General features: G+C 42.8%; 1 protein-coding gene across 2 annotated transcripts in view; it reads right to left on the reverse strand.

Annotated features, from left to right (window-relative positions):
• Positions 1–1556: 1556 nt before the first annotated feature.
• fbxl16 (F-box and leucine-rich repeat protein 16) overlaps positions 1557–24132 on the reverse strand; it is a 32527-nt gene continuing 9951 nt past the window's right edge. The window contains exons 2-8 of one of the 2 annotated variants that reach the window (XR_013936965.1): positions 18351–19065; positions 15950–16192; positions 14259–14524; positions 13078–13162; positions 11320–11383; positions 8992–9899; positions 1557–1880 (exon numbers count right to left, since the gene is read on the reverse strand). Coding sequence is in view for 1 of the 2 variants with exons in the window: in XM_080511190.1 (XP_080367316.1) it covers positions 9751–9899; positions 11320–11383; positions 13078–13162; positions 14259–14524; positions 15950–16192; positions 18351–19058 (1515 nt within the window). In the remaining variant the exon portion in view is untranslated. Of the gene's footprint in view, positions 1881–8357; positions 9900–11319; positions 11384–13077; positions 13163–14258; positions 14525–15949; positions 16193–18350; positions 19066–24132 lie in introns of those variants that run through there. The other variant, XM_080511190.1, reaches the window with a different exon arrangement.

The following is a 24132-nucleotide window of genomic DNA, read 5'->3' on the forward strand; positions in this document are numbered from 1 at the left end:
TTAATTTGTCTTGATTAATAATAATTTTACGTTACATTCAGTTCTAAAAATGTGTTTTGATGAAATAAATATCAGTTTGTATTCCTTTGTTTTTTCTCCATGATTTATTTGGAAAAGATGTGACCAGATAACAAGGCATGCTGGAAAAAAACCCTACACTTCCTGCCAGACATTGCCCATCTGATCACTGTAAAAAACGTTTTTATTAGTTGGGAGTCAGAAGTTCAAACCTCATCTAGAAGCTTAAACCCTATTGTGTGATATCCGGTGTCTGTATTTTATTAAAACACTTAAAAGTGGAACTGATTCCAATGAAAAACCTCATTAAAGTTTTAAAACACGTCAGCAAACAATGTCAGTGTCAGAGGTCTGTTTTACGGAAAGAGAAAAAGAGCAAATGTAATTAAAATATTTGTGACAGATCAAGGATTTATTGGACGAACATGCGTTGATGATACTCTATTTATATAGTTGCTGGAATATAAACGGAGACTGTCGCATGATGTATTTTTTTCATGAGTAGATCAAATCTCATGTGAATGAGAATTTACTTAACAACCAATTAGGCGAGCTTTGATTACGAGTTAGCATCCCTAGTATAAACACTAAATATGTCTGTATTCATGTTACTGTAATACATGTGTAGTGCATGAAAACCCCGGTTTTGTTTTTGTTCAAACTCTTTTGGTCGAGGGTGCCTTCCCAGCATGCAGCACTCCTTTGATTAATTTTCAAGAAGCACAAAACCTGAATATAAATAAGTCCAAGGTGAAAGTAGTTAAATTATTAAAACATAGTATAGAACAGAGTTAATTTGAATTATAATCTCGACGAATTACAATTATACAATTATATAATGAGATTCAGTGTAAAAGCAATAACTGCCACAGTAATCAGTTACCACAGATCTAAACTAACAATATCATGATATGAAACAGACATTACCTCATCTTTCACAGGTTTCTGCTCATCCTATGAAACCTCATCTGTCCCAAAGTGAAGCCTCTATCTCACAGCATATGGAATTCCCAAATAGCTTTTGGTTTTGAGCCATTTTCAAATAGTTGAAGTCCTCATCAAGCAGCTTCTGCTCTTTTTTCATGAGCTCCATTATGCCTCATGGCTGATAAAAAAAAACCAAAATGGTTTCTGGACCCCATTTAATTCAGCAATCATTCTCTATTATCTCACTTTTGTGTATTGGACTAAAAATTGCATTGCAATTGTCATGTGACACACGTGCACCAACTAAAGGTGAACTTTGCTCATGGCTCATGCAGCTGGCAGTGACGTCACCAGCTGACGAAACAAAGCCTTTTTCTGCAGGACTGCTCTTCCTCGGAACCGGCAGGCCACGCCCCCCAAGCTGCCACGTGTCTGCTTCTTCTTCTCCTGCTGTCAGAAACATTCCTCTGAACTGTTTCAGTGATAAAAGAGAGTTTTTGTAAGAGCGCGCGGTTGGTCCGGTTTTAACTACATGAGCACAGTTTTTTCATGATGCGTTCAGGTGCATCACGTAAGCCTGCACTCTGACATTTTAAAGAGCTGCGGCCCTCCTGCGATGTTACAAGCTAAATATGATTAAAGTATGACTGATAGTTATTAGCGAGCTGGAACATGCATGTGGAGCACATGTCAGTGCTGAAGTTTGGGCAGAGCAGCTCCAACACGGTTCAGCAGAGCAGCTCCAACACGGTTCAGCAGAGCAGCTCCTACACAGTTCAGCAGAGCAGCTCCAACACGGTTCAGCAGAGCAGCTCCTACACGGTTCAGCAGAGCAGCTCCTACACGGTTCAGCAGAGCAGCTCCAACACGGTTCAGCAGAGCAGCTCCTACACGGTTCAGCAGAGCAGCTCCAACACGGTTCAGCAGAGCAGCTCCTACACGGTTCAGCAGAGCAGCTCCTACACGGTTCAGCAGGACGGTTGGAACAGCAGAAACACATTTGTTCAGTCAGAAGGAGCTGGACGAAGGAAATGACGTCATTTTGTTCAGCAGGACTCAGTGCTGAACCTTCGTCTTGTTCTCATGCAGGAGGAATCGGCCTTTACTCTTTGTCTTTCAAAGTGCTATTTTGAATCTCTGAACAGGACTGCTCAAAGTTGATGGTTTTGAGCTTTTTTTTTTCTTTTTTTTTTAAACCATTTTCTCATCTGATAGAATCCTTTGGTTCAGTTTGTGTGCAGTCAGGACTGTTGAAGCAGGTTGGGTCGGACTCAGCTGCAGTAACCGAGGGAAGAAGGGAGCTGACAAAAGTAATGAAACTGTTCTTTGGCTTTGAAGGACGTGGGTGTGTTTTTAAACATGTTCACCTCCAATAGATCAGGGTTAGTAGTCATACAACATTACAACGGCTGTGTGTAGGTGAACGCATTATCTGTCTGTACTTGCGAGTTTGTACAGGTGAAGTCACTAAATTATCACGAAATTATGCAAACAGATTGAACATTTCAAAAGTGGCTCATTCATATCTTACAAGTCTAATAATTTTGCTCCAGACTTAAAAACTAGCAATAACACTCATCCTTCCTCGAGCATTGAGCTTTAAACAAGAGCAGATTTATCACTTGTTGGATTTGATTCAAAGATTTCTTTAAGTACAACGACAAGGCAACGACAGTGATCAGTCACACAAATGAACGACAAAACAAATTCTGGCAAATTTCCACATTATCATCAAACTATCAGTATTTATTTTTACTGCTTAATTCAAGTTGTGCTGTACAAGGGTCGTAACAAAATGGTGATAGATGAAGACCATTTACTGTAGACAGGAAATAGAAATGATTGATCATTGGTGATAAACCTTAGAAAGGCTGGTTGTTGGTTTTGGTTGATAGAAGCTGTGACTGTTCATGTCAGAGTTCATGATATGTAAACTTGCATGTGAATCCTTGGGAAGCTCATCAAAAGCAAAAATACTGAAGAACTGCGGAACATACGAGTGTTGATGAGATTGAGAGTTGAGATTTGAGAGTGGTGCTCGACACATTCTCAAATCAATATTATTGATCAGTTCAGTTCTGCCAACACTGTAGTGCAACTTAAACTACAATTTATTTCATTCTGGTCTCACATTCAACCTAAGATAAAGGAGAACATTTACTGTACAAATGTCTGTAATGAATGTAAACTCAATTGTTATCAAACGGAAGGATGGCCTCCGAATTTGTATTATCTTTCAAATTTTTATCGTAACCAAATATCAATATTCTCACTGGACACAACTTTAAATGACAAAACGCAAAACTCAAGTGAGCCGACCAGTCAACCACACGATCAATGTACAGGAAACAACGTAGGGCTCATTTCAGAAAGCTCTTAGTTCTCATTGGTGAAACTTTTCACATTACATCAGCTACAACGCTGATTAGCCCTACTTCAACGGCAGCTGAAGGAATTCTGATTTGTTCTTATACCCACATCTCTGATGGATATATACTTCTAAAGAATAGTCACTTTTTAGAAGGGTTGTCTGAATAAATATTTCTGCTCTGTTAGCTGAAGATGTTGCTCGGTTGCAGTTGTTTCAGATCTGAGAAAAACCAGCTAACATTAATCTTTATGTTGTGCAGTGGTGACAAATGTCACATTCAAAACACAAAAAACAAACAATTCAGGCTTTGATACGAGTTGATGTGTTAATAAATAAATAAATGTTCACTATTTCTAAGCTCGGTTTCACTAAGATGGTTGTAACCCTGACCCTTCTTTTGGTGTTGATCCAAGTGAAGTCAGGCTCCATTTAGTTCAATGATTTCAAGTGAAAACACAAATCTGGAGTGTTCTGGGGTCCGTTTAGATGACAACAGTACTCACTCACTGAAAATGCAACTTTTTGAAAACGGCTCCCAAAGTGGAACTTTTCAAAAACATCCGCGTTCCGTCGACATGTAGACGAGTGAAAGCAACACTTTCTGAAAAAGTTCGGGGTCACCTTATAGACAGTGGAAATGTTGCTCCTGCACATGCTCAGTAGAGACAATCAGAACAAATGTTCTTTCTTCATCCCAGTCCATATTCTGCTGGACTGGCCGTTTTATTTTGACAGTCACCCTAATAACAATTCAACTTGGTGGTCTGTCCACTAGAAGGTTCTCCCAGTGTTCATTATTAAAGCTCATTGTTCTCTGTTGCAGGTGTGTGTGTGGTTTCATTACAAAAACAAACAACAGCACCAACTTGTGACCCAACATACAAACTACATGGTTTTCAGTGTTTCTGCCAAAACTCAGCCGATGGACATTGTTATCGGACCGTTGCAGTGTGCAAGCGAAACATTTCTGAAATTAAAACACGAAAATTATGAGTTTTCACTTGAAACATTGTGTAAAAGTCTGTGTGATGATACTGAACCTGGTTGGACTTGAGTTCATTAGCAGTTGGACTTATAGAAATCAAGGTTCAGTTTCCAGAAACAAGCCCTGCAGGGTGACAGAAGTGATCTTCAGAGAACCGTGCTCCTCTCCAGGCGTTGCTTCCATTTCATGAATGACTAAAAGCAGAAGCACTGGAGTGCTAAACAGTAGCGTGACAGCGGCAGTCCTTCAGTCCTTCAGCGTTCATAAAGTAGATCAAGTCTGGACCTCATGGAAACGTTTGCTAGCGAGCTTGGAGGCAGTGCTGAAGCAGCCTGCTGGATCCTGCTTGATGGTATTTACACTTGCTTGAACTTCGATAGTTTTGTCAGTAATATGCTTCCACACTCCTCAGTACTCCTCAGTACTCCTGAGTACTCCTCAGTACTCCTCAGTACTCCTCAGTACTCCTGGCGTCTTTCATACTGTCAGATAGTGTAACGATCGCTTCGCCGTGAGTGACAGAAGTTGATCTTGGACTCAAGCTGCTTTGACATTTATCAGCCTCTGTCATCATCCAGCCTCATCAGGATGACAGGATAATGACATCACTGATGACATCACTGCCTCTCCTCTCACAGAGTAAAGCCACACACGGTGCGCACACCGTACACACATGGTACACACATGGTGCACACACCATACACACATGGTACACACACAGTGCACACACCGTACACACATGGTACGCACACAGTGCACACACCGTACACACATGGTACACACATGGTGCACACACCATACACACATGGTACACATACGGTGCACACATGTACACACACTGTACACACACGGTACACACATGGTGTACACACGGTGCACACACCGTACACACACGGTACACACATGGTGTACACACGGTACACACAGTACACACATGGTGTACACACGGTGCACACACGGTACACACAGTGCACACATGGTACACGAACGGTGCACACACGGTGCACACACGGTGCACACAGGGTACACATGGTGCACACACGGTACACACGGTGCACACACGGTGCACACATGGTACACACACGGTGCACACAGTACACACAGTACACATGGCACACACACGGTACACACGGTGCACACACGGTACACACACGGTACACACGGTGCACACAGTACACACATGGTGTACACACGGTGCACACACGGCGCGCACACGGTGCACACATGGTGCACACATGGCACACACACGGTACACACAGTACACACAGGGTACACAGAAGACAATATATCAAACTCAAACCCACTGGCATTAATGCTCACTGCTGACTAAAGTGTGTTCAGTGTGTATGACGCAAATTCATTTATTTAAGGGCTTTCAATGTCACAACATAACAACAACAACAATAATAATAATAACAATAACAATAATAATAATAATATAATAAAAACAGCAATTGCTTGGCGATTTGAAACAAAGGAAATCGTTTGAAGATTCTCTTCGATAAATAAACTTTGTAAAATAATACAATAAAAATAATTCAAATAAATAAATACATGAATAAATAAATATATTTATTTACACACACGCCCGCACGCACGCACATCTTAAAATTAGCCACTTTGCAACAAAAAAAGCACCCGTTAAAAAGAAAAAGGTTGAGTTAAAAAGTCGAGCCCACCCGGTCCACTGCAGTCTGGTTTTGTCGGCGGCGGCGGTCACTGGAGGCGAAGCAGCCACATTCTTTGCACGGCTGCAAATGCATTTGGCACAAACGTAACACTGGCTGATGCTGATCCGGCGCCACCAGCTGGCCGGTCAGCATGTCGGTGGACACACAAGGCAAAACATGGGACAGCGGCTTGTTGTCAGGCTTGTCCATTTTGTTTAATATTTGTGAGTCAAAAGAGGACGACAACTACTGTCTGAAAAGCTCTTTGGTTTGTGGGGAACTTAAATCGTTTCCTGTTTACCGACAGTCACAAATAATTGAAATGTTGAGCAGAAGATGGAAATGACCAGATGAAAAAAAGACTATTCTTTTTCGTGCGCCACCTGGAACAAAGGTGTGTCTTCCATTAAGATATGATGAAACAGTGGATCTATTTTGCAATGCGGAGCTACAGAGGATGGGAGTCAAAATAAAACTAGTTTGCTGCATCGTTGTTTCCTCCCACAAACAAGTGAATCTTCAGAAGAGCTGCTCCACTTCTACTTGGTTTTGCTGAGTGGGTTGATCAGTGAAGCCACATTGACGTGAGCTGTTAGAATTTGCAGCCACATCACTTTTCAGTGGGTAGTGGTTCTAATGCTGACGTTTTAAATGTTTACAAGGAGTTCTCTAACAAGTGAAAGTTTTGGGGAGGGAGCAGTGCTGTTCATCATTACGTATTATTCATAGGAATACAAAACTTTTAAAAAGACCCATTGAGAGTTGAATCAGTTGGACCAGTACTTCCCTTCTCTGAAGAAAAATCAGGCCAGTGTTTGTTCAGCCTTTCTAACCCCAAGTTTTCAAGCACAAATTTTCTTAACATACAGGAAGGTTTAATTTCCTGTTGGGCATCTCTGCCTGTCGCACCTCCTCCAGTGCCCAGGGTCAGCTGCACCTCCTCCAGTGCCCAGGGTCAGCTGCACCTCCTCCAGTGCCCAGGGTCAGCTGCACCTCCTCCAGTGCCCAGGGTCAGCTGCACCTCCTCCAGTGCCCAGGGTCATGAGCTTTGGGTGTTTTACGCTTCTACACTTCACCACTTTGAAAACAACTGCTACTAGGCATGTGCAGTACAACCATAGTTAACATCTCTGCACATGCTCAGTAGCTGGCCAATCAAAACAATCTTTCCTCTGCCATTTTATGACTTTTAGTCCTGGGACTTGGTACTTTTATTTTGTCAGTCACTGTAATAACAATCCAACTTGGTAGTTTTATTCTGACAGTCACCGTAATAACAATCCAATTTGGTGGTTTTATTTTGACAGTCACTGTAATAACAATCCAATTTGGTGGTTTTATTTTGACAGCCACCGTAATAACAATCCAATTTGGTGGTTTTATCTTGACAGTCACTGTAATAACAATCCAATTTGGTGGTTTTATTTTGACAGCCACCGTAATAACAATCCAATTTGGTGGTTTTATTTTGACAGCCACCGTAATAACAATCCAATTTGGTGGTTTTATTTTGACAGCCACCGTAATAACAATCCAATTTGGTGGTTTTATTTTGACAGCCACCGTAATAACAATCCAATTTGGTGGTTTTATTTTGACAGTCACTGTAATAACAATCCAATTTGGTGGTTTTATTTTGACAGCCACCGTAATAACAATCCAATTTGGTGGTCTGTCCACGAGAATGTCTGTGTTCTCTCCTTGTGTGGTTCCATTACAAAATCAACTGACAGTACCCACTAATGGCCCGACATGAAAACTCAATCGTTTTCAGCATTTCCATGTAAATGGTCATCATTTTCAAAATGTTGACATTGTAAAAGCTTAACTTTTACAAACAGAAATTTTGAAACAAAAAAGTTTTCACGTTAAACCTAGTTTTGTAAATGGTGCCTCAGACTGGTGGGTTCCAAACTGGAAATCTGAACTCTTTGATCTTTGACTGCAAGCCTGTTTTTCTAGGTTGGTGACTGGTTCTTGTCCGAGCCAAGCAGAGTGCAAACGGTCTACAGCCTTCCTTCAACACAATCTGAGGCAGCTCCAAGGAAAAGCATGTTTCAAGCCACTGGGTTATAGAAACTTGGAGACAGATATTTAAATAAAGGTAATAACATCCTCCTGAGCATGATTCAATCTCTGTGTTGGTTTACATCTTTCTGCTACTTTTCCATGTTGCTGCTGTTAGAATGAAATCTCGGGCTTGGATTAGTGAACTGTGGAGCATATGTTCTAATTCCCTTTCTCCAGGTGGACCCTCCAAAAAAGTGAGGAAATAAATAGTTTTAAGCCCTTTACAAACTCAGATCTGTTATGTAACCCCTTTGAACCGTTTTTTAAGTGACGAAAGTCATGTTTCAAGACAAGCTGAAAGCTACTGTGACTGCAAGTTAGAAGGAAAAGTTCAAGATTCCCCACAAACTGAAAACACTGCTGTGCCTCTGACTCTCACCTCTGGCTTTGTAGTCAATACTTATGTCAGCCTAGTATTTTGTTAAACTCTGAAGTTTCCAACTTCAGCCATAGGTTCTCAAAAACCAGATTGAACCTTGCCTTCTGTTGTCCCTAAACAAATCCTCCCTTCGCTAACATATTTAGTCCAGAAAAGTACACTGATCACTATAAGAGTGAGTGCACTTTGAATTTGATTTTCACCTCTTTATTCCGCTTCATGATTTGAGATAAAAGCATTTGCAGACACTGAAGTCGAATTCAGAATTTGCAAGCCTGACTCGTTTCCACCGCAGTTTCCCTCCATGAATTTTCACAAGTTCCTCGATCCGCATCTGCTCATGAAATCAAAGAAAAACTAAAGAAGAGACCACAAAGAAATGATCAAGTCCATCCAATGTACAACCTCCCAAAAAGCCAATGGAAACATTAATTTCTTTGTCTTCATTGTCTTCTTTTTTCTGTTTTTTGTTTTCATTGTGAGGGGAGACGGGTCGGGAATTCTGACAAGACAGAAAAGAAGTGGGTGGTACTTCCGAAAAGATGGGAAGCTGTGAATCCTCCACACACACCTGACACTGGAGCAAAGAGACGTTTCATCTCCATCTCCATGTGAACTGCATCTTTAGTTCCCTCTGAGTCTGGATTCTCCAGCTGGCATGTGGCCTCTTCCATCTGAACAAGAACAAACTGAAACCTTAATCCCTTCTGAGAAAAAGAATAAGACAGCGGTTATATTACACATAGTGATGGAAGTTACTCATAAATGTGAGCACTCAGTCTTGATTCATTTAGCATTTACAGTTATGTTTGTGAGTGTGTTTACAGTGGATGAGTGCATGTGTGAGTTCCATCAGATAAATCACAGCAGTCTTTATTCCCCATTTATCACCCATTTTGCCCATATCTGCACGTCACTCCCTTCAATATCCGTTTGGTAAAAAAGAACCATCAGAGTCGTGAGACAAGCTCTCCTCTGTAAGCAAAAGTCCTTCTGTATAGCATGAAAAAAGAAACTTGCTGTCAGACAAGACGTCGCACCAAGCTCTTCACTCCAACATCTCCTTCAATGAAACTCTGACAACACCAAGTCCCGCCGTCCTCCAGGCGCCGGCACGGACCTCGGCCTCCCTGGCCTGTGGACTGGTCTGATCAATGGGTGGTACTGAGGGAGGATGGGGGGCCACAGTGGAGGGGTGGATTAATCAGGAGTGGTACAATAGGAGTAATTTGGTATCCAGGATGGCGTTTGAGAAAAGAGTGCAGAAAAGGTAAAGAGGAGGAAGGTTGGAGTGTGGTGTTTCTGTGAGTGGTGGGCGAGGCCACCGGTCTTATTCGATGACCATGCACTGGGGCAGATGCTGGGAGTAGTACTTGAAGAGTTCTGCTGTGGCTCCGGGGCAGTTGGTCAACTCCAGCTCCTCCAGCTCGTGGAGCTGGATGAGGCCTGACAAGCCGGTGGTGGTCAGCAGGGGGCAGCCTGAAGGAACACACAGAAACACACAGTGCCTCAGAAAACTACAAGAATGTCAGCCCTCGTTATCAACTAAAGAAAACTGAGGAAATCAACAAAAAAGCAAACACTGACTGCATCTGTTTGTTGATTTGTCAACACAGTGTATTTCTTGTGACGCCTGATAGTTTATTGTGCTTCCCGTTGTTTCATGTGCTGGTTTTTAGTGTCATGGATCCGGTTAATTTTTTACGTTTTATATTTGGGACATTAGCAACAGCCGATACCAGTATCGGGTGCAATACTGCATGGAGTACTTGTACTCCTTACTCATCATGCATCAGCAATGTTGCAATGAGCAATGTCTGTAGTTTGGAGATTCTCTCCGTCAGCACTCCCGTACGCCTTCGGCCCCTGAGGTCCTCAGGCCTAACCCTAACCCTAACCCTACCCTAACCCTAAGCCAACCCTGCTAAGGGTTCCTAGTGTCAGGACCAGGACCTACGGTGAGACCAGGTTCTGTCACTATGGCCCACGTTGGTGGAACAGCCTGCCGGGGGGCCTCAGGGCCACAGAGACTGTCAGTGTTTTTAAAAGCTGGCTCAAAACCCACTTTTTAAATGTAGCATTTAATTAGCTGACAATCTTACTTACCAGTTATTCTTTTTTCAATGTAGTTAATGTTTTACCTTAATCTATTATTTCATTTATGAATTCATTTAATAAGCTCTTATTTATTTATTTTTATTGGTTGATTATTTGTACATTTTATCTTCTTATCTTTTATTTTCATGTATTGATTAATTTTATTAGCTCCTATTTATTTTACCCCCGTGCCTCCTTATGGGGGGGCTCCACATTGAGAGTTGTCTGGTCTGGTCGTCGTCCTGGGATCGTTCTGACCACGGCGGTGGAGCTCGGCGGTGTGTGTGTGTGTGTGTGTGTGTGTGTGTGTGTGTGTGTGTGTGTGTGTGTGTGTGTGTGTGTGTGTGTGTGTGTGTGTTCATGCACATTTTTGATTTATTCTATTTTATGTGAAGCACTTTGTGTCATAAATTTTCGTTGTATGACAAGTGCTGTAGAAATAAAGTTTGATTTGATTGTTCCAGGAAGCAAGAATAATTTTTTACTTATGTGAAGAAATATTTTTTAAAGGATATCATCAAATTATTGTTATCAGAAAATGTCTAAAAATAATCACATTTTGTATTTGCCAATATTGCACACCCCTTCACACATTGGGACACATTGAATTTTGCATTTGCCAGTATATTCCCTGTAATATCACGTGTGTTTTGATATAATTGGGATAATCGTGCTACCACAGTTCCTTTTTTCATTATTTTGATATCTTTTAATATTTACGGTTATTGTGTCTGAAACACACCCAGATATGCTGTTATGCCGATACAGGAGTCGTCAACTGGGATGGAGTAAGAAACCATACCTGCGAGGGACAGTAGGCGAAGACTTCTCATTCCAAACAGATGCTGCAGTCCGAAATCCTGCACCTGCAAGCACCAACACACACATTTGTATTACATTACTGCGAGGATCCATTCATTAACAGAATACTGCACATTCCCAAGTTTGAATCTGAACCTTGACTAGCTGTACATGGTTAACGCAGAGGTTTTCACAATGGGAGGATGAAATCTTTCTTACAGGGAATTAGGGTTGAGAGACAATGGGGTATTCCGGCGTAACTAAAAATAGCAACGATCTCAGTTTCATTGCAGTTATTAAAAAAAAAAAAAAATGCCATGCAGTATTAGGAAAAGGGATTAATGAAGCTTCTGCTTCTATTTGGTTACAAGTATGTTAATAAAAGTCGTAATCAGTGTCGGTGTTCAATAGCCGTTTAAATGTTTCATGAGGGGGTTAATGAAGAGCCCCACCTATGAAATCTATCACCTTCCGCCACTCGTCCCGACTGTTTCTAGAGATCACCGGGATACGAGAGCACAGAAGTAAAACTCAAGAAAAGACGAGCCTGGCATCGAGCCAATTGGTCCCAAATAATACCTGAGATGCCTTTTCCAAAACAGCCATTGCAGATTTATAGAATAAAGTTATAAAAGAGGTTCACGTGTAGGTTGTGAAAGAACCACTGACAGTTGTAATTGGTCATCAGTAACCAAGACGCCATAAACCTCAGCGACCATCCACACTATAACACCGGAATGGAAATTTGAATCTAAATCCTTCAAAGCTTAAACGTCATCAAAATGTGGATACTGCCCAACTCTACAGGGAATCAACCAACTTTCCTGCATCTTTGGTGACACAACAAGTAGTAATGTATGCTAGAATGTAGGAATGTTTAATTTTCAACAGTATGAGCTAGTACATAAAAAGCCTCACATTTTGAGAACCACAGCTTTTGCCTCAACCCATAAAACCAGATTTACTCTCAATCTTTACCTCTACAAGAGCACCGATTCCATTGCGGCTTAGTAATAGTAGACTTTTTGTTTAAGGTGTGGATTTAGAAAACAATGCTTGGTGCCCTGTTGGACCTCGTTTTGCTCATTCCTGTTTCTCCTCCTCTGCTCAGACTCGGTGAGGATCTCCAGTTTTCCACTGCAGCTGCCTGACCTGCTCAGCCTCAAATGCTTTAGAGGCTCCACATGACCAATAAACAGTGTTTTATTCACTGCAGTCCATCTCCTCATCAGCTGAAATGTTACAGTGGGCCAAAGAAAACCACACACCGAATTACAGGCTCTTTATAAATTACTGATGAAGACGTTGTTGATCAATCTTTGGGTAAAAGTTTCAAAACACACATTTAGCATGATTATAACCAAAAAGTAAAATACAGAATAGCTGACACAAGTCTCACAAAAGTGATATATTTATGAAATGGCCAATTACACTTTTGACCACTGAAACATATAAATGAATTAATATAATCATAATTGATTCACAAAAACAATTGGAAAAAGTAACTGATGTCTATGAGAGCTTCCAAAAAATGATTTCAAGCATATTTATCTTATTTCAAAAATGCAAACCAGCCTGCAGAAAATATTTGTGGATGTGGCAAAATGCTTTTTGTACGGTCTTGCTTTTGACGACAACAGGAACTTAACTGCAGATTAAGTGGTCAGGTAACATTTTATATTGTTTAAATGTTTTATATTGCTTCTTATAACTGCAGTTAGTTAAATGATTTCACACTCTGTCATCCACTTGGCATTACCTGACAGCACCAGCGCAGATAGAGGCATCTTAACGACGACATGGTGGACAGGTAGCCCAGACCGGTGTCTGTGATCCGCACACACCTGCAAACAATGACAACATGCACTCAGTTAAATCACTAACAAAAATGACATGCCCATAACTACAAACCTGGTAAACCTCCAAATATCTGGCCACAAGAGGGAGCAGTTTCACACAAGCCACTGCAACATTTGAATCCCATGAGATGCTTTGGTGAGACTTTTCAATAACATAAGGTTTCACGTCATATCGCTGTGGAGGGAGACAACGAGTGGCTTCAGTGGGTAAAACCTTTTTATAAACCATGGAAACATGAGGAAAGACTATCAAAGCAAACTATGCATAGAATAAGTGTTACTGCACTGAGTTTGGGAAAATACCAAAACAGAGAAAATCCAATTTTATAAACTAAAGATTTATATTTTCTCTCAGTATTTTATTGTATTTTCCCTGGTTATTTCGCAGAATTACCTCAGGTGCTAGGACCTGTGTTTTATGAGCTATGTGTTTACGTGACAAACTTTTAGGTGAAAACGCATCATTTTTGCAATTTAGTTTCAAAGAAGTTCTGCATTTACGCAGCAATGGGGTGTTGTTGTTTGTCTATGTCATGTACCCACAGTCATATGCACGCAGAGAACAACACGCTACAAATACTTAAAATGGGAGTACATGGATATTCATATGGACAGACCACTACTTTTTTTTTTTTAGCTCTATTTATCATCGTGACTTTTCATTGAATGTTCTTATCCTGGTTTATGTTAGTGGCTGCTTTTATCTCTGTGAGGTTTTTTGTGTTTTATTGTGGTTTCTCTTCATCTATTTTTGATCTTAATTATTTATCAGAACATTGAGCTCTTGTCTTGTCCGCCTTGAATCGCTCAACAATTAATTATTATTATTATTATTATTATTATTATGATTATGATGATTATTATCTGCTTGTTTGGTTCATTGTGTGTCTTTATTCGTTATGATGTGCCAAGTGATCACAAAACCTGTAAAACAAGTCTACCTACAGGTACCAACAAAGTAACCTTGACCTTAACTTGGATTGTTTTTCCAGTAAAATCACCAAGGCATGTACCAAAGACAAATACCATTTGGAAGCACATGAGCAGAGAAGCAGTGGCCTCTGGGCCGGAGGAGGCTGACCTGTCCAGCACCAGCTCCTCCAGCTTGTGCAGGTCGCAGGCGATGTACTCCAGCGCCATGTCGGTGATGCGAGGGCACCAGGACAGGTCCAGGCTGCGGAGCTTCCGCAGGTTCTCAGCAACCAGCTCCACGCCGTCGTCGGTGATCTTGGAGCAGCCGGACAGGCTGAGGGCCGTCAGGTTGGGGAGGCTGTGCACCATGTTGACCACGCCGTGGTTGGTGATCTCCCAGCAGGAGTGGAGCCGCAGGGTGTGGGTGGTGTAGCCCTGCAGGTGGAGGAAACGTGAGAGCTTTACACTTCTTACTTCTCCCATCTGACCCGTCATTTAAGTACAATTCCCAAACATGTATAGGACATTTATGGAACTAAGATAGTGTTTGTTTGAATTTACAAATTATTTATGCTCATTTTTTGGAATGATTAGAAATCTAAACGAATATCTTTTACAAACGAGTCACCCCATATTTCAGAAATACTTTCAAGAATTTATTGAGGAAAAGTTTAAAGGATCAAATGCACCTTTAATTTAAAATAAATGAACTAAATATGAATTCTGAACATGTGTTTTGTATAGTGTCCTTGAGTGTTTTGAAAGGCATTGAAACATAAAATGTATTACTTATTACTATTATTATTAATGTTGTGCAGTACATGCAAAGTTAAAATCGGACCAATTTTCTATGTGGACTGTATTTGCCATAACACCAGAGGAGGACATCACTAAATGTAGTTATTGTCCCCCACTGAAATGTCGTGGCCGAGGATAATAACGATTATATCTACCCTTGTTAGCTTTTATGGCATCTGCATTTCAATCACTTTTCACATCGATACAAAAAATAATACACAACATTTCTGGGGCCTGTTAATTGAATTTCAGATTTCCATAACTTTAAATGACTGTATGAAGCATGTCCACATCAATCTTAGCAAGAAACCTTTGTCTGAACCTGTACATGAGTAATGACAATAATGAATTATTATTAATTAATAATCTTCTCCATACTGATATGTCCACCTACAGACACCACTACACTGCTGTCGGTACTCAACCAAGTTTATTTACATTTCATGTTTAATCTTCAGTATTACTGTATACCTCACCTATTCCAATAATGTCGCTTAACAGGGTGGAAGTATCACTAAGGAGGAAATGGAAGTAAATGTTACATTTGCAATTATTTCAGTGTCTTTTTTCTCTGATAGGTGGGCAGCCTATGTAGTAAATTGACAGAATATTAGGTGGTGATATCGCTACCCATGTATACTCTTCACTACACCGCGGGCTCCAGGACATTATCATATTCAGTCAATAGCTAAAGTTTGTTTGCCTGCATGTTGGCATGAACATCACAACGTCTAGCGCAGCTAAAGAATAATTACCATCGCTAACGGTACCTTTTTACAATTTGTTGTGCCGAGCGCAGTCTAACACCACTGGATTTTTACTATGGGTCCATATTTTTACGGGTTTGACCGGATGTAGCAACGCACGGCCACGAGAGAGAGTGGAAGTTGAGTCTCGTCACCGTGGAAAGGGTCTGACACAATAAGAATTCTAATTTTAATATGCCCACTTTTGTACCATAAAACAATAAAACAATCTCGAAGTGCATGCGCAATCAATTCAGTAGACTTCCTCCAGGCTCTCTGGCCTCGAGCTGCTCCCCTCCTCGCTGCAGCAGACTACCTGTTTGGCGGTGAAGTAGGCCATGGCGGTGTCGGTGACGTGGTAGGCCTGCAGACTCAGCTCCGACAGGTTGGGCAGGAGCTGGGAAATAGCAGCAATGGCGTCGTCCGCCACGTTGATGCAGTCACTGACGCTAAGAGACGTTAGCCGGGCGTTGAGACTGGACCACAGTCCGGCCTCGGTGAAGTCGTTGCAGCCAGAAAGTTCAAGGTGCATCAGGCCTTGCATTTGCTCTAACATGACCTGCAAAATAGCAACAACAAGTGTGAATGTCGTGGCTGAAAGCTGTCCAAGAACCATTTTAAACTCCTGCATAACATTGCTTTCTAGTTTTATTATGGTTAATGTGGAACCACACAATTCCAAAAGAAATAAAGTAGTATTTATGATGTTTATAGTGATATATTGAGATCCAAATCAATAAAAGGTAAAACACTCTTTATTGGCTGAGCGTCTGAAGGTCTGTTGCAGCAGAAATGAGGGGCGACCAGAGGAGGCACAGGCTTTAGGTATGACCAGACTGATGAATGAGATTTATGTCGAGAACATTGAGAAGTGACTGTAGATATGGAGGAGTTTCATAAATGAAATTAAAGCAGTGAGATTGTTTGTATGTTATGTTTATCAGGGAATCAAGGCAGTAATGGAGGGTGGAGAGGACAGAATGGTAAATAACATCCAGCTTGTGAAGGAGAGTATTTGAGACAGATCTGTAGATTACATAACAATAATCTGAGATTGGTAGATCTGTCATTTAAATCAGAAGTTGCTCTCTCTCTCTCTCTCTCTCTCTCTCTCTCTCTCTCTCTCTGTCTCCCTCTCTCTCTGTCTCCCTCTCTCTCGCTCTCTCTCTCTCTCTCTCTCTCTCTCTCTCTCTCTCTCTCTCTCTCTCTCTCTCTCTCTCTCTCTCTCTCTGCCATAACCCAACATAAATGATACCACGTGATCCTTACGAGATAATAAATTCCTACAGTGGCACTGCATAGTGTTTACATATGGAGTATGAATTAGGCCTAAAGACAATTAATAAGTACCTGTATCAGTATGTATCTGCAAGTAGGTAAATGTTAGTACTTGTACCAGTCCTTAAATAAGTCGTATTGGTACATCCATAATAATGACTATAAAGCATTAAAGCTGTCTTCAGGAAATGTGTAGTTCAATTGCTCTTTGTACTCATCAGTTGCCTGAAAGCAGCTCTGGTTTCTAACGGGTTTCTGATCCCTGTTCAAACTGCGCTTATGTAAGAACTCAGAAGTAAAATAGTCAACTTTTGTGTTATAGCTTTATAATTAAAAAGCACCGGGGCTGCAGTTCGCCCCTCAGGCTGTAATTTGGACACCTCTGCTCTAAAATGTTATTGGTCTCAGTTATTATTCCTCGTGTCTCCTTTGAGTTCTGATCTCCTGCCCAACTTGCCCGACTCCTGGATTTCCTCCATTGCCTGGTGGTTTTGACCTCAGACTTCCTGACCAAGCTTCTGCCTGCATTTTTTATGCATTGAGTTCCAATCGCCCTGACAGAGTCACTAATAAACAAGCTTATGAAGCAGTTTCTTAGCTGTGATGAAGATGCTGTAACATTTTAACGTGTTTTTGTTTTTGTTTTGTTTTTTTACATGATCTCTCAATCCACAGCCCTCTAGCTATATTATAATGGCTTTATTATAATGACTTCCCAGGGGAGGGGGGGGGGCAAGGCTTGGTTGGTAGAGTGGTTGTTTCCCAATCAGAAGCTTGATTCCCACATGCTGAAGTGTCCTTGAGCACTGAACCCCAAATTGCTCCCGATGGATTGACAGTGCCTTGCATGGCTACAGCCTCCATTGGTGAATGGGTGAATGTGACTAACAATGTAAGGTGTTGTAGGACTGCTCACCCAGTTGAAAATCACTATATAAGTGAATTCAATTGACCTTTTACTGAGACATCAAAAATATGCAGCAATGTGACCGCAGAGGACTAAATCTCAATGGGTCTGCTCTCAAACTGTTTTGTTGCTGTGTAATACCTCTAGTATGCAAAATAAGCAAAGCCAACAGCTGAAGTATTTCAGTCTGTATTTGAATGACTCATAAACTGATCACTTGAAATGATTTGGATAAAGTGTATGTATTAACACCTTTCACAGTCAAGACTTTCCATGAAATAGTGCCAAAGCTCAGTTTCTTTCATTGTATGAGCCATAATCTCTGAGAAAGTAGAAGGAAAACATTAACTCCAAAACTGCTGTCAACCAGAGGAGCCCAGATATCATACTACTTTCTTGAAGACAACAAGTACAAAAATATGTGTTGGGTTTGTGTCAACAGCAAACTAAACCAAAGGCAAATCAGAAAATAGAAATGTAACTAAAGATAAAAGAAGTGATTACCACATCTTCTCAGTACATCCTGACTTACTTCCAAACCAGCGTCTGTGATGGTGGACCTCTTCAGACTGACGGAGCCAACGCCTTTCTTGGACAGCGGGTAGTTATCAATGAACTCACAAATGTCGAGGTCCGACACCCCCACTAAGCAGAAAGACTGGAAACCACGCAGGGCGAAGGCCTGCAGGCTGACGAACTCCTTCTCGCCGTTAGGTAGCAGGGCATATAACTCCTTGGCATGCAGGATGGGTGTCACACCCTCCCAGAACTTGGGCTGGTACAGCACTTTGCGCCATGTCTTGCAAACCTGGGCGAGCACACATTTCTCAGCCGTTGTAAAGTACCAAAGCAGTCGGTTGAGCAGCTTCTCATCCAGGACAAGCTGCCGCTCCAGCAAGATTGGTTTAGGTAGGGTGAGGGGCGGAAACTGACGGAGGGATGGTTTCAGGCCCACCAAAGGCTTCCCGGGCTCCAGGTCTGAGGCCAGCAAAGGGGTGGTGGTGTGAGGCATGCCGGGGCCGTCCAGGTGGTGATGGTGGTGGTAGGGCAGGGAGGACGGTGGAGGAGGCAGGATTGAGGGGACGGAGGAGGACTGGCAGAGGCGGTTCTTGGCAGCAGGGGTCCCCTTGGTGATACTGGCACTGCCCAGACCGTTGGGCTGGCTCGGGGGCAACTTCACCATACCGTTGCGAGTCACACAGGGAGACTTCAGCTCACTGGGGGCGGACATGTTCAACATTGGAAACCTAAGATAAGAGCACAGATCCTGTCATACATTGAAATGTGTATGAATGATTATTTAACCTAACAGAGTAAACATTCAATATTATTCACAGAGATAAACACATCCAATTCTAAGCAATGTGAATAGATAAATGGTAGATTAATTTGACCTATGTGGCACTTTTTTCAGTTTCAGCAGTCCCAAAACGCTTCCATCTCTCACACACGTGAGCGCACACACACACACACACACACACACACACACACACACACACACTCCCTGGTGATATGATGCGATACGATACACCCCTGTTCCCGATTTGATATTGATTTGATGGCTATTCAAATGATGTGATGATGGTTGCAGACTCAGATCACTTCACAGTCCTGGTTTTACTGGACTTAACATCCGCTTTCGATATGGTGGACCACAATATACTGATCAACAGACTGAAATAAGAGTTTTCTGGGTCGGCCCTTCAGTAGTTTCAACTATCAATGTTGCCGTCAACAACAAGCTGTCTGACATGTCCAGCCTGTCCTGTGGAGTTGATCAGGGCTATGTCCTGGGTCCTGTTTTATTTCTATTGTACCTGTTGCCTCTTGGTCATCTCATTGGTGGTTTAAGAAATGTGTCATTCCACTTATACGCTGATGACATCCAGTTGTACTGCTCCTTCACTGACCCAGTCTTGTCTATATTGTTATGTGACCTGCACTAAAATCTATCTTCAAATTACCTCCAGATAGATGCTGACAAAATAGAAACTCTGATCATTGCCCCTAATAAAAAGATTACCCGAATCAAAAACTAGAGGCAGCCTCAGGTTAGGTTTGATCAGGCCATGTCTTTGTAAGGCCACCTCCGACAGATGACCAAAAACTGCTTTTATGACCTGAGAAGCATCTCTAAAGTAGGAGGATACTGTCAAAAATCAGACCTTGAAATGATAATCTATGCTTTCATTTCATCTGGCCTTGACTACTGCAATTCCATTTTCACTTTGTAAGGATCTGTCTGTGTGTGTGTTCGTCAGGTCTGCGTCTCTTACTCTGTGCTCACTTCCTGTGTCCTCCTCTTTGTGTCCTTGTACAGTCAGTCTGATTTGTCTCACCTGTGACTTCCCTCTTCTCATGTATTTAAATCTGCACCTTCAAGTCTCTGTGCTCAATCATCAGTGTTGTGTGCTCCATGACCCACAGCCCTTTCCTCGTGTTTTTCTTTGTGTTTTGGAATTACCCGTGTACCGACCCCTGCCTAGACTTGAGATATAGCCCAAATATCCCTCCTAACTCCTTATCTAGCGACGTTCACTGAACCCTGGAAGTGTTTTGTGTAGCGGCCATGATAAGGGCTGTCTGAATTCTCAATAAGCGAAAGGAAAGGAGACTCGTTGTTTCCTTCAGAGCCTCATTTAGCTTATGGTAGCACTGATGCTTCCTTTCAGCAAAGGAGACCAGCTCATGCTGCTCCACTCTTCCTTGCAGTAACAGCATTTAAAGGGACCTGCTCATCCGAGCGTTTATGGAAAATCATGATGGTGGAAAAAGGAGCAGATCATGAAAGTTACTAAAGAATAATCTGCATTGAACAACTTTAAATCATCTAAAACCCAAATGTGCTTTTTATAGTCTATTTTCAGAAACTTGCTTTTCTTTCCCCGCCACGGCAGACGTCACTAACGTGCACTGTCGTCGCTTTATTATGATGTAAGTGAAAGTGTCCGAATGCCACACGAACGTGATCGCCTTTCACTAACTCCTTTAGGAAGCCTCCTAACACCTTTCCTTAACTCCTTTAGGAAACCTCTTAACACCTTTCCTTAACTCCTTTAGGAAGCCTCCTAACACCTTTTCTTAACTCCTTTAGGAAGCCTCTTAACACCTTTCCTTAACTTCTTTAGGAAGCCTCCTAACACCTTTCCTTAACTCCTTTAGGAAGCTTCCTATTACCTTTCAATAACTCCTTTAGGAAACCTCCTAACACCTTTCCTTAACTTCTTTAGGAAGCCTCCTAACACCTTTCCTTAACTCCTTTAGGAAGCTTCCTATTACCCTTCAATAACTCCTTTAGGAAGCCTCCTAACACCTTTCCTTAACCCTGTGACGTCATCCACGGGTTTAAGTGAAAGTCGATAAGGAGTTAGGAGGCACATTTGGGACGTACCCCCAGACGGCTTTGTGAAGGCCGTATGTAACTTGCCTGCCTTGACTATTAAAACCTGTAAACACCAGTTCCTCGTCCCAGTCAGTCTGGGTTGTCTTCGGACCCTGACACACTTGCTTCAAGAAGACCGTCCTCGGCAGACTTCAGCTCATACAAACTTCACTGTAAGACTTTTGACAGGTTCACTCAAAACAGCCCATATCACCCCCATTTTATTAAATCTTCTTTGGCTCCAAGTAAACTTGGCTCATTTGCTACCTGTTTCAGGTCATTTCTGCACTAATTTACCGTTTACTCCTAATGAGCCAAATAAGTATTTAAAAAAACATTAATTTATTTTTTGGGATTGTAACTACAACAACTAATAGTGTATTGCACCAAACTGGTAGTTTACATTGTGGAGAGTCTGTTTGGAATTTGAGTGAAACCATTTTTCAGTCAGCCAACAATGTTGTCACAATCATGGAGGTGCTGTTTGAACACAGAGTCCCTCTTTTGTTGCCTCTATTGAGCAGACCTGGACATGGAATCCCAGTGAAAACACCTCATAGTGGAAACCAACACTGGCCTCTTCTCGCTGGTTCTCTCTGACCTCAGTGTTTTCACAGCGGGACGACGGCTCGCCGGCTCAAACTGCTCGGCGCTGTAATGCGCTGACTGTGGAGCTTTGCACATCAGAGGCTCTCAGTCCGGCACTATTAACACCTGCCACTCAAGCTTCAGCTCAAACACAGGGTCAATAAAACGACTTCTTCAGGACAAACATACAGTCTAGTATTTCAGGTTTCACCGTAGCTTTGCTGTCAGTTTGTGAGCAAATAAAGGCTGGAGCTCCTCCAGTACAGAAACCCTAATACCCCAAACCATGAAGCATTCAATAAAAGCAATGCACGTTTTGGAGTGATGTCAGAGTGACCCACCAGAGAGCACATTTAAAAAAAGACAATGGCTCAGCTGTCACGAACATGAAATGGCGAGAGTTCATTTTGAGGTAACGAACAGGAGTTGAATTTACTCCCACAGCTGTTATGTCATGTGGCAGCGACTGGTTCAGTCGGGGAGGCACACAAAAAAGCTGAAGCCTCCGCAATATATCTGCATTGTTTGAAATCTTCAGGGGTGTCTAAGATTTTTTGAAACATTGTCTGACCAAGTGGTTGGTTCTGTTCTCCAAAACCAGCAGAGTAGGGTGCACAGAACGCCCGTCTACTAAAGCCTATGTACAAACACTGACGTCCTGTTTACGCCACAACTTTTCATTTGAAAACATCAATTTAGCATTTTCGTTTCAGAAAAGTTTCACATTTATACAGAAATGTATTGACAACAGTGTCCATTTCCACAGAAATGGCAGAAACTCTAAATATAATGTCGTTAGCATGTGTGCAAATGACAATCTACCATAAACAAAAACAATGGGAGAACGCGGACATTGGTATGGCCACACCTCCAAGTTATTACAGCGACTGTCAACTATAAAACCACGAACTCCCAGGAGACGTCCCCCATGTGCACTAACTCCCAGGAGACGTCCCCCATGTACACTAACTCCCAGGAGACGTCCCCCATGTGCACTAACTCCCAGGAGACGTCCCCCATGTGCACTAACTCCCAGGAGACGTCCCCCATGTACACTAACTCCCAGGAGACGTCCCCCATGTACACTAACTCCCAGGAGACATCCCCCATGTGCACTAACTCCCAGGAGACGTCCCCCATGTGCACTAACTCCCAGGAGACGTCCCCCATGTACACTAACTCCCAGGAGACGTCCCCCATGTGCACTAACTCCCAGGAGACGTCCCCCATGCACACTAACTCCCAGGAGACGTCCCCCATGCGCACTAACTCCCAGGAGACGTCCCCCATGTGCACTAACTCCCAGGAGACGTCCCCCATGTGCACTAACTCCCAGGAGACGTCCCCCATGTGCACTAACTCCCAGGAGACGTCCCCCATGTGCACTAACTCCCAGGAGACGTCCCCCATGTGCACTAACTCCCAGGAGACGTCCCCCATGTACACTAACTCCCAGGAGACGTCCCCCATGTACACTAACTCCCAGGAGACGTCCCCCATGTGCACTAACTCCCAGGAGACGTCCCCCATGTGCACTAACTCCCAGGAGACGTCCCCCATGTGCACTAACTCCCAGGAGACGTCCCCCATGTACACTAACTCCCAGGAGACGTCCCCCATGTGCACTAACTCCCAGGAGACGTCCCCCATGTGCACTAACTCCCAGGAGACGTCCCCCATGTGCACTAACTCCCAGGAGACGTCCCCCATGTACACTAACTCCCAGGAGACGTCCCCCATGTACACTAACTCCCAGGAGACGTCCCCCATGTGCACTAACTCCCAGGAGACGTCCCCCATGTGCACTAACTCCCAGGAGACGTCCCCCATGTACACTAACTCCCAGGAGACGTCCCCCATGTGCACTAACTCCCAGGAGACGTCCCCCATGTACACTAACTCCCAGGAGACGTCCCCCATGTGCACTAACTCCCAGGAGACGTCCCCCATGTACACTAACTCCCAGGAGACGTCTCCCATGTACACTAACTCCCAGGAGACGTCCCCCATGTACACTAACTCCCAGGAGACGTCCCCCATGTACACTAACTCCCAGGAGACGTCCCCCATGTACACTAACTCCCAGGAGACGTCCCCCATGTACACTAACTCCCAGGAGACGTCCCCCATGTACACTAACTCCCAGGAGACGTCCCCCATGTACACTAACTCCCAGGAGACGTCCCCCATGTGCACTAACTCCCAGGAGACGTCCCCCATGTGCATTAACTCCCAGGAGACGTCCCCCATGCACACAGCCACGGAGCCCAAGCGTTTTCAAAAAGTCCCACCTTGGGAACTGGTTTTAAAAAGCTGCTTTCTCAGAGGCTCTGAGCACCATTGT

This window comes from Blennius ocellaris (genome assembly GCF_963422515.1).
Source record: "Blennius ocellaris genome assembly, chromosome: 16".
Lineage (NCBI taxonomy): Eukaryota > Metazoa > Chordata > Actinopteri > Blenniiformes > Blenniidae > Blennius > Blennius ocellaris.